We start from the raw sequence: 19,020 nt of genomic DNA, 5'->3' as shown, positions 1-19,020 counted from the left end.
CCCTTGAGACATTAAGTTATGTCTGGATCAGCAATGCACAGATTACGGACATTAAGTTATGTGCATTGCTGATCAATTTTCTTAATAGAAATAATTTCGGCCGTCATTATTAATTGTGGGAATTATAATGATCTGAATAGAAATAAAACTGTTATGGACAGCAAAAAGTTTTTAATATCAGTGTCGTTTAATTTTCGGTTGTTATAGTTACTAATACTTGTTCTATATTTCATGAGTAATCGTTTTATATAGAACAGCTTAAAGGTTGATATTAATACAGACCAATCATGTGAAGATGTAGACCTTAACGATTTGCTTCAAAGGTCGACGTTCACCGCAGTATAACATCATCCCTAATTCACGTAGTGTTTACCTTCACAAAGTGTATGACCTTTGCATCGAAAGGATCATGTGACCTTCCTCAGCTGATTTGAAGAAAGCCTATCAGCAATAAGCTACTGCTAATGTCATATAATGCCAATCATGTTACAGTAATAATCTGGTAATCGTAGTGCCTTCTGTGTTTATGTAGAAAGTGTCACTAATTTAATTTCTGGTTTAAAGTGAACTGCTATCCCAAGTTATAATTCAGATTAAGGAGTCGCTCATCAAACATGAAGTCCATTCTAGTTTTAAAGTGTACTATTTTTTTGATGTGTTGTTATTTATCTCAGGTAAGAATAGTTTACTTTTTATTAGTCAATGAAGAGCTCTGCGGCGCTGTGCACATCAGAATTGTTAAGAATTTAAAAAGCATAAGACAAATAATTATATCTAAATTAATAAAAAAGTAGTCCAAAAGCTTGCATTTCCTCGAAGGCTCTGTCTAAATCTCTGCTGTTCGATTTTCATTATGTCTGTTACTATAATTTTCATGCATCATTCTCATTATGGAGCTTGTCTTTATTTCTGAAGAACACACCATTATTATTTTAAATTAACGGTAACTTCGAATTAACTACGACCATGGTTGGAGTGGGGAAAATATTATTTCTTGTAATTCATACGGTTGCAACTAAATATCGTCTTCCTCTTTTAATCATCTTGACTAGGATCTTATTAGTAAGGAAAGTTGGTGACCACCTAGAGACAGCCTGTCTTAAGCGGTGCCACTTATTATAAATATTATTAACATCTGACCTCCATGGAATCAGAAGACATCATGGAGGTCCACATTCTCATGCAAATAAAAGATCATTAAAGCGTGGCTTATCATCCCTAATAATATTATATAATAATATAATTTAATATAATAAGTTATTCACAATTTTCATACCTATTCGCAGTTTCACTACACTTGTAAAACTTTCACACAGTATATTACATTCACATTTGCTCACCATACAAGAATCTGCTTCTCACTCCGTTGCTCACACCCTGTGTATATATATATAGCTTCCAGGTATGGCCTCTTGTTTACTTCTAATCTATGAAAAATCTCCTGTACGTTAATCTGATAACAACCTCTCACCAACTTTTATGTCTCAATCATATCCGCTTTTCTCATCCTATTTTATTATTATTATTATTGCATAGGCACTTCCATGAAGTCCTAAGACTCATAGTGAGAGACCCAAACTATTGACATAATATCTATCATATACCTCTCCTTGAAACCATTAACAGACAGAGCACTTACAACTGACTCAAGCAGTCTGTTCCATTCATTCATCACTCTCCAAGCAAAAAATCTAGTCCTCATGCCTTACCTATCCACACTCCTACCCAACTTCTAGGGATGACCTCTTGTTCTTCTCCCTCTAGCCAAGTGCTAAACACTTGCATAAGTACAGTAAAATCCTTTAAGTAACTTAAATGTTTCTATCATATTCCCCCTCCCCCCTTTTTTTTTTTTCTCACAAATCCTCATAAGAAGCATCCCACAGACCACTTGTCTTGGATCATCTTCACCACTTCCTCATCCCAAAAAACCCAGGTGACCAGACCTGAGCACAGTAATTCAGATGTAGTGTTACCAAAGCATTATAAAGAGGCATGATCTTCCTTAATAACAAGTAATCCTGTGAGCTACCTGGCTACTTTAGCAGTATGCCCTCTAGACTTCAACTGTCTATCTGCTATTACCCCCACCCCATATTTCCTGGAGTGCAGTTCCTCAGTGTGGTGTACAGCTTGTAATCTTCGTATACCAAAATGCCCATCTGTACACTTATCCATATTAAATCAACATCCATTAAAGCAAGTCAACTGAATAAATTTATGTGGAGTAAGAGAGAAATTAGTCAAACACTACACTAGCTGTATATGACACTAGTGTTCAAACCAATTTTAACTTATTATATTATTATTTTTATTATTACTTGACACCTCCAGGGTACTCTACAACTGTCCGTCTACACTACTCACTCCTCCATCCATCAACTATAGTAAACTGCATCATCTACACCAATGCCACCTACCATCCACTGTCACCACTAGTATTTTCACAGACAGTCACAAACATTCATGTCCATGGCAGGATTCGAACCTGCAGCCTTTTGGCTGGAGAGTAGATATGCCAACAATTCGGCTAACCAGGCCGACATCTGAGTTAGAAATCAAACACAGCTGCCAGTCTGGTTGGCCAGCAGCTGTGTTTGATAAAGTGATAAAATTGGTAAGCTCTTAAAGACTGGAGACCACAGATATGAGAGTTCTGAGAAAGATTGAGTCTGAACAGATGACATCAGTTGCAGTATCATATTAAAAATGAAGATATTAGTAAAGAACTTGTCATTGCTAGCATTCAGGAATGTGTTTGTAGAGCTAATCTCAGGTGGTACAACAGCTTAGAATAGGAGAGGAAAGGTTAGTGAAACAAGTTTTCTTTGTCAGGGTGGAAGGAAACATGATCTGGATGGAATCTAATGGATGAAAAGACATGAATGTTTTTGTAGTTAGATATATGAAGAAATTTTATTCAAGAAGACATTATTATTAGTATATTGCACAAGCACCTCCATGGAGTCCTAAGATTCATCATGGAAGGTCCACACTATCAACACAGTATCTATTGAACCTCTGCTTGAAACCATTAACAGACGAAAGCACTCATAACTGACTCAGGTAGTCCATTCCATTCATTCACCACTCTCCAAGTAAAAAATCTAGTCATCATGCCATTGCTAACCACACTTTCATCCAACTTCCAGGGGATGACCTCTTGTTCTGCCCCTTCTAGCCATGTGCTGATACATTTCCTCTGCATCAAACCTATAAAAGCCATTAAGTAACTTAAATGTTTCTGTCATATCCCTTCTTTTTCACCAACTTTTGCAACCCACAAACCCTTAATTTATCCTCATAGGAAGCAGCCTACATATCACTATCTTGGTCACTTGTCTCTGGTTCCTCTCCACCCCTTCCTCATCCACAAGACACCCAGGTGACCAGACCTGAGCACAGTAATCCAGATGCGGTTGTATCAGAGCATTATAAAGAGGAATGATAACCCCATTATCTCTGCTTGTTATTATGTTCCTTATTAACCAAGTTATCATGTGAGCTACCCTAGCTACTTTAGTAATATGCCCACTAAATTTCAACTCTTTATCTACTACTGCCTTCAAATTCCTGGTGGAGAGTTGTAGAGTAGGTGCTTTCTCTCAATGTCTTTGGACTTGCTGGAGGTGTCACATAATAATAATATTAATTTGCCTCTGTTACCTCTCTTCTATTTACTAGGCTCTGCAAGTTGTATTCCTTAATCTGCCCTGATCTACTTGAAAATTAGGTGACCAGATCTGCACACAGTAGTCCACATGTGATCAAAGTCTTGTATAAGGGAACCATAACTCTTTGCTTCTGCATATCAAGGTCCTTCTCATCATTACCATAATTCATTGTGATATTCTTATAATTTTAGCAGTGTGACTGCTAAAATTCAAGTCCCTGTCCACCATTATTCTCAGATATCTTGTCTCTTATTCCTCCTTCAAAATTTCCCACTTAATTGTATACTTTGCATCTCAGACTTGCCTACCAAATACTTTGCAACATTAAACTATTAGCTTTACTTTCTTGCCACTCATATAGTCTATCGAGATCATCCTGCAAGATCACATCTTGCAGGATGCAGGATTCCTAATCTTTGCTTCAGTTAAGCTTATCCCAATATCATTAACATAGAAGTTAACAATAATGGTTCTAAAACAGATCCTTATAGTTCTCTGCTGGCAACTTTACTTTTTAAGGATACCACTCCCCTGTCTATCTATCTGACAACCAGTCACTTCTCCATCTCATTTCTGTTATTTTTTCCTCAATTATAAGTTCCTCAATTTCTATTTATACCTGGCATTCCAGAGAATCAACATTGCAATAATTAATTTTCTTACCCCCCTTCCCACCATCATTCTCGTATTCCTTTGTACCACTCTTTAGTGGTAGAAAGCGAATGTTTTTTTCCCCCTCCAGTTTGCATTCATTTTTTTCATTTAGTGGGGAACTATCCTTGCTATCTCAGCATCAAGTACTGCTTCCAGAACTTCAGTTGGGATTAATTATAGCAAATATCCCCTTCCCTTTGTAGAAGATTACATCTTGGTCTTGGAATACTAAAATTGTTATGTGCAGAGCATTTTATTGAAGAGTGCATATGATATGGTGCTACAAAATTGTATGATGATGTACATTTCAGGATGAAAAGCTTAATTTTCATCCCAAAATATACATTATCATGCAATTTTTATATGAAAGCCTATGGTAATATTCACTTTTGAATTCGCCCGAAATAATAATAATAATAATAATAATAATAATAAATAAAAGTAACTTGTAAATTTTATTGTCATTTAGTTCCTGACTTTGAATTCATGTATCAATCCAAGGTTGATGTTTTAGGACATCTTTAACTCATTCTGGGTTTTGATTATATATTGCAATGCTGTTTGCATATATTTTATCTGTAAAATCTGAAGCTGCAGCTAAGTTTTCGAAGTTCCTGCTTTGATTTTCTGATTATTTATATCTTGCAGCAATACTTAAACAGAAAATCAAGGTAGGAGCTTACATAGATTTAAATTAATGGAAACATTACATTAATAACAGGGTGTTTGGGCCATTGCTGTTTAATCTGTATATTAATGATATCGGGAAATATTTGAATGGGGATATACAGTTGTTTGCAAATAATGGAAAGTTGGGATGAACTATGAGGAGTAGAGCAGATGTGGCCATACAAGAAGACTAGAATAGACTGAGTGTTGAAAGTTTATTTTTCACTTGATTAGACTATAATAAATTTAGTTTAATCCTTTATCCAAGTGTGAGCAAACAAAGTTTGCGCCTGAAAGTATTTTCAGGACTGGGGTAAGGTGGTACAACACCGGTAGAGATGACCTTGCTAATGCTTCTGCCTGGTTTCTCCACTTGGGCCTGGTTCCCACTGAAGAGACCTCAATAAAGGTCAAAACTAGTCTGAGTAGTGGCCTTTCCCTTAATGCATAACATTATACATATCCACAAGGAAATGTTTTTTGCATTATGGGAGATACTGAGATAGGAGTGATGTTAGCTTGCTCTACCTTTGCAACGCGTTGCCTGGTGTTGTACCACTTTACCCCAGTCCTGAAGATACGTTCAGGCACAAACTTTGTTTGCTCACACTTGGATAAAGGATTGAACTAAATTTATAATAGACTGAGTGAACAGGTATGGGAGTAGAGATGCAATGTTGTGAAATGTAAGGTTTTAAAATTTGGAAAACAATGGGATGTAGAATTTACTCTTGGTGGGGATATATTGTTGGAGGTAGAGGAAATCAGATATCTTGGGGTGATAGCAGATAAGGATCTGAAATTTAGAGGACATATTGCCAAAATTGTGAGAACAGTACAACGAATTCTGGGAATGATGTGGGGGACACCAACTTGTAGAAGTAAGGAGATCCTGGTTCCATTGTATAAAGTTCTGATTAGGCCACATATGGACTACTGTGAACAGATTTGGTCACCTCCTGGTTTTCTGAAGGATGAAGAGATGTTGGAGAGGGGGCCCCCCCTCCCAGAGGCCATTGATCAAAGCAATTTCTGATCTGGAATGTTGAATATGAAGAAAGGTTGAGATGATGCAGTTTACAGAGTCTAGTGGATGCAAGTTGGTAAGGGACTGTTATAGGATTAATGTTGAAGAGGTTTTTCATAAAATGATGGGAGATTGGGGAGAACAAGGGTCATCTCTAGAAGCTGTATAAGGAGGGTGTGAGTAAGGGAGTGAGAAGCAGATTTTTTGCATGGAGAGATGTGAATGAATTGAAATGCATTGCCCAAGAGCTTGGTGTCTGCAGAGAATTTGAATGTGTTTAAAGCATAGTATGATCAGCTGTGTGTATGACAAAAGGGATGAACCTCTTAGATGAGTCTGTAACTCCACGGGGTCTTAGAATAATAATAACAACAACAATAACAGCCTTTGCAATGGAATGCAGTTGTATATAAAGTGGATAGTGTATTTCTTGTTTGTGTCTCCTTACAGGACAGACAACTGTCAGGCAGTTAGCAATATCTAGGATAACTTTGAACACAATACAGTAAAATGCTTTAGTTAAAATACTGCATGCACTATATGTAAGCATTCCCATATCCTTTAAGATTAGCTGCATAAAGAATTATTTGTCCCCTAGAGATGCTTAAGTATCGATTATTTTTGTCTCTGCAGTTCTCCTTACAGCCGTGAAGCTAAATTCAGTTTTTGAAGCATCTTGATGTTATTCTGTTATATCTTGATGAGGTAAGGCTGCTATGGACACAACTTTATTAGTTGTGTTGTAGCAGACTGAAATCGATGCTTGCACATGCATGCGCACGCACACACACATACAGACATACACACATACATACATACACACAGAGAGAGAGAGATACGGCCAGAATGTTATTTAATTCATTAGCACAGAAAAAAAATTCTTCCCTCCCCTTTCTTAGAGGGACTTGATTTTGATTGTACAGTGATCCCTCAATTATTCAACCACACAGTGGGAGAGTAGTTTGTCAGTGTATAACTGAAGATAAAATTACATGCATGAGACTGTACCAGAAGTCAGTTGTTGCCCTAACTCATTCAGAAGTTTGTTAATGGATGGTTCATTCATTTGAAGGTTAGACATTTGAAAGATTACTGTATTTGGCTGCAATTCCCATGTTCGTCTGAAGCTGCCACCAGATTTTGAGGTCGCTGTCGTTATTTTTTTGGTGAGGTATTGCCATCACAGAGTCAGTGCCTTAAAATATTAACCACCAAACCTGCCTCGACATACATATACGTTTATGTGACCAGATGTACAGCATTATGCTGTATTGTACAGTATTTATCGGTCCTGTATAGCAGTATGTGTCCAGCAAAACGTACAGCATTTAAAATATTTTATTCACTTTAAGAGAAAGAGTAAATTACAAACATACTTACATTAATTGTTTATTCTGAGGAACTTTTCATGTAAAATTATTTTTTGATTATATGGCAAACTTTTATTTTAAAGTTTGACAAAATTATCATCATTAATCACTGTAATCTAAATTGATGTAATATCAACATTTTATGTTTTGCTTTTACTACTATAATTTACATAGCGTATGATTAATGCATGTAATTTGTATTCTGTTTTGTAAAAATATTACCTATTTTTACTGTGCAATTTACAACCATCTATAACAAATTGTAATTGGGCTAATGCCCGTAATAAATATTATAATTATTATCATAAAACAAAGTTTAGATATGATATCTGTTGCTTTTAAATTTCATTCATAAAATAAACAATTATGCTTGACAGCAAAAGCTGTGTTTTCCCTTTTTAATAATAAAGGTAATTTAAGTTATTGTTAGTTTGAGGTCTTTCAGTACCTCACTCATGTCGATACAAAATCAATTGTGGAGCCAAGGAAACCACAAAACGATATATATCAACCATGGGTATAGTAATGGTAATTTAAACAATATTTTGTTGTATGTTTCAAAATCAAAGTTTTACCTGTAGACATAGTATTACAATTGTTGTTTTTGATATCATGGATCCCAGGTATTTGCAGAAGTGATACTTTGCTGTGTCTTTTTTTTATATGTTTAAAAATTGGAAAGTTTATAATTATTTTAAAATATTTAATTATTTTTTAATAATCAGGTTTAAACCATGTCAGTAAAAAGAAAACGAAGTGATTGCAAACTGACAGATAATTTGAAAAAAGAGTATCCCTTTATTAAGGAGTATGAACAGGAGGGATATGTTTCATGTACAATCTGTTTAGGAAAATTCTTGTGACCTCTGGAGGAAAACGAGATATCACAAGGCATTTAGTTTCTTCATCTCTAAAGATGACAAATTTTCTTCGTCAAACTGAATTTGGGATGAAAGAAAGAGAATTAGTGGTTGCAGAGGCTGTGTTTTCTTTCCATACCATATATCATAATCAAACTTTTAGATCCATGGACATCCAAATTGATCCACAAATTATTCGACATCAAATTCACATGTGCAAGGACAAAAGCAGAAGCTATCATCAAGAATGTATTAGCATTCACATACATTGAAAGAGCTTGATAAGGAATTGCAAAATATAAACTTTATATCTGTGTTTTCTGGTGCATCAAACCATAAAAATGTAAAACTTTTCCCTACTATCATTTGTTATTTTGATTCAAATAGTGGTGTGAAGAATAAGATTATTGATTTTGTGTCCCTACCTGGGGAAACTGCATAGCTTATCAGCATTCTATCTTAACTGTTCTTGAAAAAAACAGTTTATCTAAGAAGGTTGTTGCATATTGTGCCAATAATGCAAATACCGATTTTGGTGGTGTAGCTAGAAAGGGTATTAACAATGTCTTTGCTATATTGAACAGAAGTTTAGAGCAAAGTATTGGAGTAGGTTGTGCAGCTCATAGTTCACAATGCCATTCAAACTGCAGCTGATCCTTTACCATTAGACATAGTCTATTGTAACAAAAATTTATAGCCATTTTTACATTTACACTGTCAGAGTAGAATCTTTGAAAGAACTCTGTGAAGAAGCAGAAGTTGAACCAGTGGCACCACCTGTTGTATCTTTTTGTTGTCGAAAGTGACAACCATCATTAGTGTTGTGTCAACTGTTTATGACATTTGTTTCATTAGAGGCTGAGTTATAGTGCCAAGAGTGACAGTGTGTTTTGACGAACGGTCAGAAAATGAGTTTCCAACAAAGAGCTGCGATTGACTTTTCTTTTTAAACTTGGTAAAAGTTTTACCGAAATGCATTAAATGCTTCAAAAAAAAGCATATGGTGATGAATGCTTATCTCTTACTCAAGTTTACAAGTGGTTTAAGCAATTTGTCGTGAGACGCTTGAGGACGACGAAAAGCTGGGCCGTCCAAAAACTGGACTGAGTGAAGTTAACATCCAAAAAAGTACATGATTTCATCAAAGAAAACCCGAAATCGTCCATGAGATTGATTGAAGATGAATTGGGAATTCTAAAATCAACTGTGCACAACATTTTGACCGAGGGTTTGGGCCTTCTTAAATTGAATCTGCAATTTGTTCCCCACAAGTTGACCGACGTCCAAAAAAGTATCGAATCGAACACTGCAAGGACCTCATTAAAACCACTTGTACGAACTCAAACTTCCTTAAAACGATCATTACTGGTGACAAAACATGGTGTTTTGAGTATGAGCCCGAAACAAAGTGCCAGAGTGCTGAGTGGAGACCACCAGAAGAGGGGCATCTGAAAAAAAAGTTGCTTGGAGAAGTCAAAAGTAAAGACAATGCTGATTTGTTTCTATGATTCCAAGGGCATTATCCACAAAGAATTTGTTCTGCTTGGCCAAACGGTCAATGGTGAGTTTTATCTCGAAGTTTTGAATCGATTGATAGCAAGAATTCGTCGCGTACGGCATGAATATCGTGATGCAGGCAGCTAGTCACTTTTGCATGATAATGCACCATCTCATTGTGCTGAGATGGTGCATTATCGTGCAAAACATTGTGAGACAGTTTTTGATAAAAAAAAACAACCAAGTTTGTGTGTTGGATCACTCACCGTATTCACCTGATTTAGCACCCTGTGACTTCTTTCTCTTTCCCCAAATTCATTTGCCGATGAAAGGAAAGTGATACGACACCATCGAAAACATTCAAGCGGCAGTAACCATGACCCTCAACAGTATCCCAAAAACCGATATAAAAAAAAACTCATTTAACGAATTAATTGACCATTGCCAAATGCTGTATCGAAGCTGAGGGAGAGTATATTGATTGAAATAAATGATTTGAATAATTTGAATTGGACTGTTTTATTTTCTATCAAAAGTTCGGCTTCTTTTTGGATAGAAGGTGTAGATGGCTAGCTTTTATGTCTGTGATTGAGAGGATTCTGAAATTATATAGTCGATTGAAGTCATATTTCTTATCCCTTGATAAGTGTCCAAGAATAATTGAACTCTTTTTTTAATGATAATACCTCTCAGTTGCAGTAACATTTCTTCATAGTCAGGCATCAGTCTTTGAGGCAGTAGTCAGAAACATTGAAGGAAATGATTGTACAATAACTGAAGTCTCAGAGGAACTTGATATGCTAAAAGCAAAATACAAAGAACGTCTCGATTAACATTAAGAATTTTAGAAGTGATGGAAGCATAAAAAAAAAATTGTTTATTTCTCATGTTAAAACTTTTTACAGTAGCTGTTTGGAATATTTGGACATGTGGTCATACAGTTCCTGGAAATTAAGACATTTAAATGGGTCAACTTTAAAAATAGGATATCATGGCATGATTTTGAGGCATCGTTAGAGTATATAGATTCTAATTTTGGAAAAAATCATGGAATATATGAAAATAACCTTTTTGATGAGGTTTCTTGTTTAAAGAAGTATATAATTGATTCAAAAATTGAAGAATGGAAGGAGAAAAAATCTCCTACAGGAGATAGATGGGTTGAGATATTTGCGTTTTTTGAGAAACAAAAAAGTGCTGTATGGTAATATAAAAAAACCTTGGAATTTGCTTTGCTTACCTGGGACAAATGCTGTTACAGAAAGAGTATTTTCAGTTGTGAATAAATTATGGACTGCAGAGAAAACACAAAACTTGAGACAATAAAGGCCATTCTTATTGTGAAATATAATATGGTTGATTCCTGTGAAGATTTTATGGGTGAAATATCAGAGGATGATGAATTATTGAAAAGAATTCATTCTTCTGAAAAATATGTTTAAATTGTTCATTTGGAGAGTTTAATAGATGTTTCATGTGATATTTACTTTTGCATATATTATTAAGAATTGAAATAAAAGTTGCTTTTAATAAATACCTATTCACAGTATAATATAAAATAAGTTTTTTGGGTATTTATTTTTGCATCCATTATTGAGAATTTAAATAAAAGTTTCTTGATAGTTTAGCAGTAACAGTATTATTAATTAGTAATAATAACAAGAATGAAAACAGAATATTTTATTGAAAAGGTATGATTATGTTTCTGTTGGGATAAGAAGAAATACAGCAATTTTAGAATATATGCCTGGAGGGGAAGGCAAACCTGCAAAGCAGGAAACAAAAGTCCAAGGTTCTTGGATAATCTGGTCATTAAAATATACGTTAATAATTACATTGATGCAAAGTGTCCATTGAAGTTAATATTTGGATATTATAGAAAAATGTTTACATAGTATATATTTTTGATATATGTTATCCGTACAGCCATTTGGGCAGCTAAAATTTCTGTATTTTATTATTATGTTTTAAGTGTTTCAGTCATGGAATTTGGATGAAATTTGACCATGATGGTTAGAGCTTATCATACACTAGAGCAGGGGTGGGGAACCTTTTTAGTATCAAGGGCGAAAATTGCTAATTTAAAAACTTCTGTGGGCGACTTTGCCTGCGAGAAATGCTCCTGATTTCCTTTTATTTTAATGGCTGGTCTCGATTTGATGGTTGCCAGATGTATGACGATCATATTTTATGTAATATAGTTATTTTTGATTTTGTATATTTAATTATTTAAATAATTTAATTATAATAATTTAATTATAATCGATTTAAATTATTATAAAATTTTATTTACATGTACCTACGAGTACACCAGCAAAGGGGCGAATTGAAATAGACTCGTGGGCGAGGGTTTCCCCACCCCTGCACTAGAGTATCATTGATGAATTTAAAGGTTTGGGGGGGGGTTGAGGGAGAAGAAGACGAAACATCATTATTATGTGACACCCCCCAGGAAGTCAAAGGACTCAACTGAAAGACTTGTATTTGAGAAATACTGATAGAGTAAGACTGTTCCAGAAAGTTATACTATTCTAATTTGTTGTCTCATAGAGAAATGTATAGTAGGTTTCGATGCCAGATTCTGGTTCACATGGAATGAAGTTACGGTACTGAGGATGAAATTAACTGTTTAATAATTTCATTATTTTATTTCTGTTGCATCAAGGGAATGCAGTGTAAAACAATCTGTTACTGATATCCAGGGCTGGGGTAGATGATGCCTAGGCATCTTCCACATAATCAAATGGAAACAGATGATTCAGCTAAACTGAAAAAACACCCAAACCTTAACAAATATGGATGTATGAAATAGGGAAACAACATCATTAAAGTTTCTAATAATAAACCAAATTGTCAAATAGTCCTTTCATTAGAGGGTGCCCACCCTCATTGCTGTTTCCAGTTACTTTGTGTTTGCATATGTATTCTTTAAAGTTTTGCATTATATTCTCTGGCAATGTCTGTATGACAGAAAAAATATAGATAAAATTTTAACTTTATTCTTCAGGACTTTATCTTCATTCCATGAAAAGCAGAGTGACTTCCAAAGCATTTGATTGCATTTGATTACTAGAGTCGGTTGATCCAGAATCAGTGCTAAACCTCAGGAAGAAATTTGTTCTGTTTTGAAGGCTGAAGTTTTGAAAAGCACAAGTTTCTGTACAGGATAGCAATGTGAAGTGGCAAGGAAACTAGAACTATTTATTTTCCTTCTTTGGTAGTAAAACCAATTCGAGGATGACTGTTGTTGAGGAACTGCAAAATGTTAGAGCCTCTGGGTCATGCGGCCAAATTACAGACTACTATAGACCTCAGTGATACTTTGGGCTTGAAAGGTACAGAGGCTGAATTTATGCCAAAGTTTCAAAATGTTCCATGTATAAGTTAACAGTGAAAGAGGTGGTGGAAGAATAAAAATGGGGAGCCCATTACTACACATCTGGTTTGTTTGAAGAACTGATTTTGCCAGTTAAAATACTCAGATTTAAGACAGTGTTTAGAGTTTGCAGAATTTTTTTTGAGTTGTCGGGGGACAATATTTTGGAAAACAGCTCTAGTGTATCATTATTAAAAAGGGAGAGATGATACATCAATGCTTACTAAATTATAATTTTTCTCCATGTTCTTCATGGTGATGTTAAAGTGTGTGTGAGTGAATTTTTTTTTTTTATGTAAAGTTATGTTGTAATGAACTTATTGAGTTCAGCTGCTATATGTTTAGCATCAGTGTATTGTTACTTTCTAACACTGTGTTGTTTTTAAAGTAATTAGTACTAAGATGATTGTATATTATTGCTGTTATATTATAATTAAGACTATTTTGTAATTAATGTTGTAAGTCACAAATATGCATTTAATACTTACTGTTTTCAGGAAATGGATAACAACCATTGTGTGATGTTTGGAAGCTGTGGAGTAGATCCACTCAGTGGATACGATGCACCTTGTGTTTATAATGGACCTCCAGTTCCTCTTAATGATTCTGCAGCTGTTCATACACTTAGAAATCTCTGTCCAGATTTGGAAATAGGTGAGTTGCATGTAAAGCATTTAAGTAAGAGTTACAGTATAATTCTTGAATAATTCCTCTTTGGCAAAGAAGCTCTAGTGTGTCATCTGCTGCAACATAAAAAATTGAGAGACAACACATCATTAAAAACATTACAGTTATATTGAGTAAACAGAACATTATACAGATCAATACATGGTCTATTTGTAAGTTAGCAGTTGGAATTGAAGGAAATACAGGAAGATGGTTTGATGGAAAAAGTCAGGGGTATGACAAGGATGCATGTTCATGTGGCTTAATATTAGAATTGGAAATATCATATTTAGCTCTATTCTTATACAGATGATGTGCTCCTAAACACATCCAAGTCCAAGTTTCCAGAGCTCTCTAAATCAGTGCTTTCCAAACTTATGGATGCAAAGTCCCTTTGGAAAAATTAAAATATTTCACGGTCCCCATTGAAAAAAAAAAAAATCGTAATAAAAACATATTATAATATTTATTGTATTTATATTCAATACAAAACGTACACAGTGAATATTGCAAAAATCAAATGCAAATGTTACATTTTTAGCATCTTGCATACACATTTGACATGGTACATTATCTTATATTTTTATATAGATATAGTTATTGTACACTTGCAGTAGTACAAGTACATGAAATGTAAAATGATTAGCAATAAACAAAGTAAGAATTAAAAACACAAAAGAAGTTTAATAACAGTTTAATGCAATGAATGATATAATCACGTAATCACAAGAAAGATATTTATTTAACCAAATATTTCGGTCTGGAAATAGCAGACCATCGTCGGTGGTATTACAAGAACAGTTTAAAAAATATACAAGCTAGAATACTAACAATAGATCGTTGAAATTAGAACATGCCGCGTGATGTTATATCACTAAGTATGAAACGAAATATTTTGAAGTAGAAACATGATTGAATTTGCTATTAAAAAAAAAAAAAAAAAAAAAAAAAAAAAAAAAAAAAAAATTAATGAGTAATCTTGATTAGGCTTTCCCAGATTTTTGATATAGATATGCAGTCATTACGATTCAGGTTGGGATGATGGAGCAAGGCCTCCACGCTTTCCTTGAACAAACGTTCGAACCTATAACGGGATCTATGTAAGAGGCGCGTTTTGGACCAAAGGATGCTGTGGTCAGTTTCAATCCCGTGTTGAGCCAGACCAGACTTTTCAGGTTTATTGTGAAGAATGGATGATTGATGTTCTTGGATTCTTTTTTCAAGAGAGCGTCCAGTCTGTCCAAAGTAAGAGAGATCACAGTTGCAAGGAATTTGATAAACTCCAGGAAGAGATAAAGTTGAGCGTTTGTCTTTAGGAGAAGGAAAATGAGAAGACAATTTGTTAATAGGAGAATACGTGGCTGTTAAATCATATTTCTTCAAAATTCTTGCGATAGGTTCTGAAATACCGGAGATATAAGGAATAGGTACTCGACGTATTGAATCTTTGTTGTTTTGTGGAGGATTATAAGATGTAAGAAGACGTTGAATACTTTTTTCAGAAAAGCCATTGAGTTTCATGTGTTGCTGGATAGTAGAAAGTTCTTTCTGTAGATAATCAAAAGTAGAACAATTAGTTTTGGCTCTTTTGATGAGACATTTTATAATTCCTGTTTTATGACATGGATGATGGGCTGATTCTTTCAGAATATAACGACCTGTGAATGTTGGTTTCCTGTACACTGTAGTTGTAAGAATATTTGAAGATGATCGGATGAGGAGAACGTCTAAAAAAGATAACTGGTTGTTTTCTTCTAATTCCATAGTAAACTTTATGCGATGATGTAAGGAATTAATACTGTTTAAAAAGGAAGATAAAGTGTTTTTACTGTGAGGCCAAATAGCAAATATGTCATCTATATATCTTACCCAAAAAGATGGTAGAGGGAAACTAGATGTGAAGAGGACTTTTTCTAAATGTTCCAAATAAAAGTTGGCTAAAGCTGGAGAAAGAGGACTTCCCATGGCTGTTCCTTCTACTTGGCTATAAAATTTGTTTTGACATATGAAATAACCAGAATGTATAACGAAATCGAATAGTTTTATAATATCTTGAGGAAAGATGTCAGCAAGTAGTTTTAAAGTTTCCTTAAGAGGTACATTGGTGTATAAAGATTCTATATCAAAACTAACCATAAGATCTGTAGGTTGTAATGAGACATCTTTTAATTTTTCTAAGAAATCTGAGGAGTTTTTTAAAAAAGAACTCGAGTTGCCAATGTAAGATTTCAGTAATTTAGCTAGATATTTGGCTATACGGTAAGTAGGAGAATCAATGCAATCTACTATTGGACGAAGAGGATAGTCAATCTTATGGATTTTTGGAAGGCCATAAAATCTAGGAGGTCTTGCAAAATGAGTTTTAAGTCTTTCAATTGTGTCTTTATCCAAACTGATGACTTCATCAAGGAGAGAATTTAATTTCTTTAGTTGTCTGTTGGTTGGATTATAATCAATTTCTTGATATGTGGAGCGATCTCGAAGCAAAAGAGAAAGTTTTCTTCTGTAATTTACTGAGTCCATAACTACTGTTGCTTTTCCCTTGTCAGCTTTAGTGATAATGAGGTGATTATTTTTTCTCAAGGACTGTAAAGATTTCATTTCAGAAGGAGATATGTTAGAAGGAGGAAGTTTAGCCTTAAGTAGAGAAGAAGCGACTTCTAGGCGAAGAGCATTAGCTTTATCGCTGGTTAGATGATTAAGATTCCTTTTTTATTTACTTACTTTGGACAGACTGGACGCTCTCTTGAAAAAAGAATCCAAGAACATCAATCATCCATTCTTCACAATAAACCTGAAAAGTCTGGTCTGGCTCAACACGGGATTGAAACTGACCACAGCATCCTTTGGTCCAAAACGCGCCTCTTACATAGATCCCGTTATAGGTTCGAACGTTTGTTCAAGGAAAGCGTGGAGGCCTTGCTCCATCATCCCAACCTGAATCGTAATGACTGCATATCTATATCAAAAATCTGGGAAAGCCTAATCAAGATTACTCATTAATTTTTTTTTTTTTTTTTTTTTTATTTTATTTTTTTTTTTTTTTTTTTTTTAATAGCAAATTCAATCATGTTTGTACTTCAAAATATTTCGTTTCATACTTAGTGATATAACATCACGCGGCATGTTCTAATTTCAACGATCTATTGTTAGTATTCTAGCTTGTATATTTTTTAAACTGTTCTTGTAATACCACCGACGATGGTCTGCTATTTCCAGACCGAAATATTTGGTTAAATAAATATCTTTCTTGTGATTACGTGATTATATCATTCAGTCTTATGTCGCAAGTATCCTTAAAACAACAAAGTTTAATGCAATGGATGTGTTTGAATACTGCTACACAAAAAAGTCAGTATCAGGCAAAATATTTGAAACCGCAATTCTTAGATTTCTTTCCAATACTTCCATTGATAAGCAGGACCTGTGTTTATTTTTAATTACCAATAACGATGAAAATGCTGTTTCATAAAGGTATGTAGATACGAAAGGAGTTGGCATATTTAAGGCTGTGTTTGCTAATAAAGGACATTCTTTTTGTAATTGAATCCAAAATTTGGGTAAATCGCTATTAACAAATTCTGAGTCGAGGGTTGAATCTGCTCTCATATCAATTAGTTCTTCTTCTTGGGATGACTATGGAAGATTTGTAAATTGTAGAGAAAGGAGCAAATGGTGTTTTTTTCCAATCATATTCTTTATCTTCATTCAAATTAGGAAAATATTTTTTGAAAAAAAAAACCATAGAATTTGTGAGGTGGTTAATTATTATCCTTTTATTTTCTGTTTATAGTAAAATATTATTTTATTTAACATATTCATGAAGAGAAGGAAACATTTGTGTTTTTTTTATCCTTAAAAGTTTTTAACCACACAGAAAGTTTACTTTGAAATGCTTGCAATTTAATGTTTAGTGTTAATATATTGGTGCTTTTTCCTACCTCCAGGGAGTCCAAAGATTCATCGAGGGAGGGTACCTACTCTTCGACTCTCCGTCTACACCACTCAATCCACACCCATAACTATATCAAAGCCAACTACCAGCCCTAGTATTTTCACAGACAATCACAAATATCAATGCCCCGGCGGGATTCGAACCCGCAGCCTTTCCTCTGGAGAGCGGATATGCTAACCACTCGGCCAACCAGGCCAGCTGATTTTGATCACACAAACGAGATGCTAATATGGGATTCTTATCAAGAGGAAAAACTCGTGGTTCATCTTTCAATATTAAAACTCATTTTGGAACTTTTCTGTGGGACAAACACCTTACTTCTGTCTGATATCAAAGAGTGTCGTAATTTGAATCCATCTCTTGGCATAAAATACGAAACAATCTTGTATTAGTAGAATTACTTTTTATATAATTGACTAAAGTAGAAACTTCTGATAGCACTTTACTCAGCGATTCTTCCATTTGTTGAAATACTAAGTTTTCTCTATGGATAAGGCAATGAATATTGCTTGCATTTGGATAAACTTTTTTTACTTCTGCTACAAAATCTGAAATTCTCCCTGTCATGGTTGTGGCATCATCAGTGCAAATCCCAGTGCACTTTTGCCAATCAAGTTCATATTCTTTAAAAAAAATTATTCACTTTTTTCAAATATATGTTTGAAACCATTAAAATAGCATCATTTGCATTATCTGTAGATTCATCAAGTTGAATGGCAAATATATTACTTTGTTTGATTCACGAAATTAATGTAGGCCTGCTATTATCAGCAATGCAATCTATTCTTCTTTTAATTGTGTTATTAGACACAGGAATTTTTTTTTTAAAGTTTCTGATATTTCAGAACCATGGATAGTTTTGCAAATTTTTATGCTGCTGGTTAGACAAGGTCTTCACTAATGAGGTTTGTTTTTTGTAATTAACAAAGCAATTTTGAAAGATAATTTTACTAATTTGTCATTCAATTTAGTATGTTTTGAAAAACATTTAGTTTGTCATTTTAATCTTTCAGCCTTTCTTTGAAAAAACTCTGTTGTCTAACTCTTATGTTCCCCATGAATAGTATCTAAATGGTGACAAAGTTTTTCTGATCTCAGTCTCATGCAATCATTTGATAACTGTTTCCAGGAGATTACACACACACTTTTGTTTGGATCATTATATGATAGCACAGACCCATATTTCAAATAAGAAGGATCATATTTTCGAGTTTTTTCAAACAACATTTTTCGCCTCTTACAGTCTGGTGCTGAAGACTATGCAGACTGTTC

General features: G+C 34.3%; 1 protein-coding gene across 1 annotated transcript in view; it reads left to right on the top strand.

The window, feature by feature from the left end:
* The first annotated feature begins 437 nt into the window (after positions 1–437).
* LOC150099417 (NPC intracellular cholesterol transporter 1-like) overlaps positions 438–19,020 on the top strand; it is a 477,548-nt gene continuing 458,965 nt past the window's right edge. Inside the window, exons 1-2 of the mRNA XM_090404409.1 lie at positions 438–674; positions 13,625–13,781. Of these exons, the coding sequence (XP_090260535.1) occupies positions 615–674; positions 13,625–13,781 (217 nt within the window). The 5' untranslated portion in view covers positions 438–614. The remainder of the gene's footprint in view (positions 675–13,624; positions 13,782–19,020) is intronic.

The sequence above is a fragment of the Typopeltis vanoorti genome, chromosome 14, assembly GCF_054136105.1.
Source record: "Typopeltis vanoorti isolate ZY-2024b chromosome 14, IOZ_Tvanoo_1.0, whole genome shotgun sequence".
Taxonomy (NCBI): Eukaryota; Metazoa; Arthropoda; class Arachnida; order Uropygi; family Thelyphonidae; genus Typopeltis; species Typopeltis vanoorti.
The sequence above is the reverse complement of the archived record's forward strand: the minus strand, read 5'-3'. Positions and strand labels throughout refer to the sequence as shown.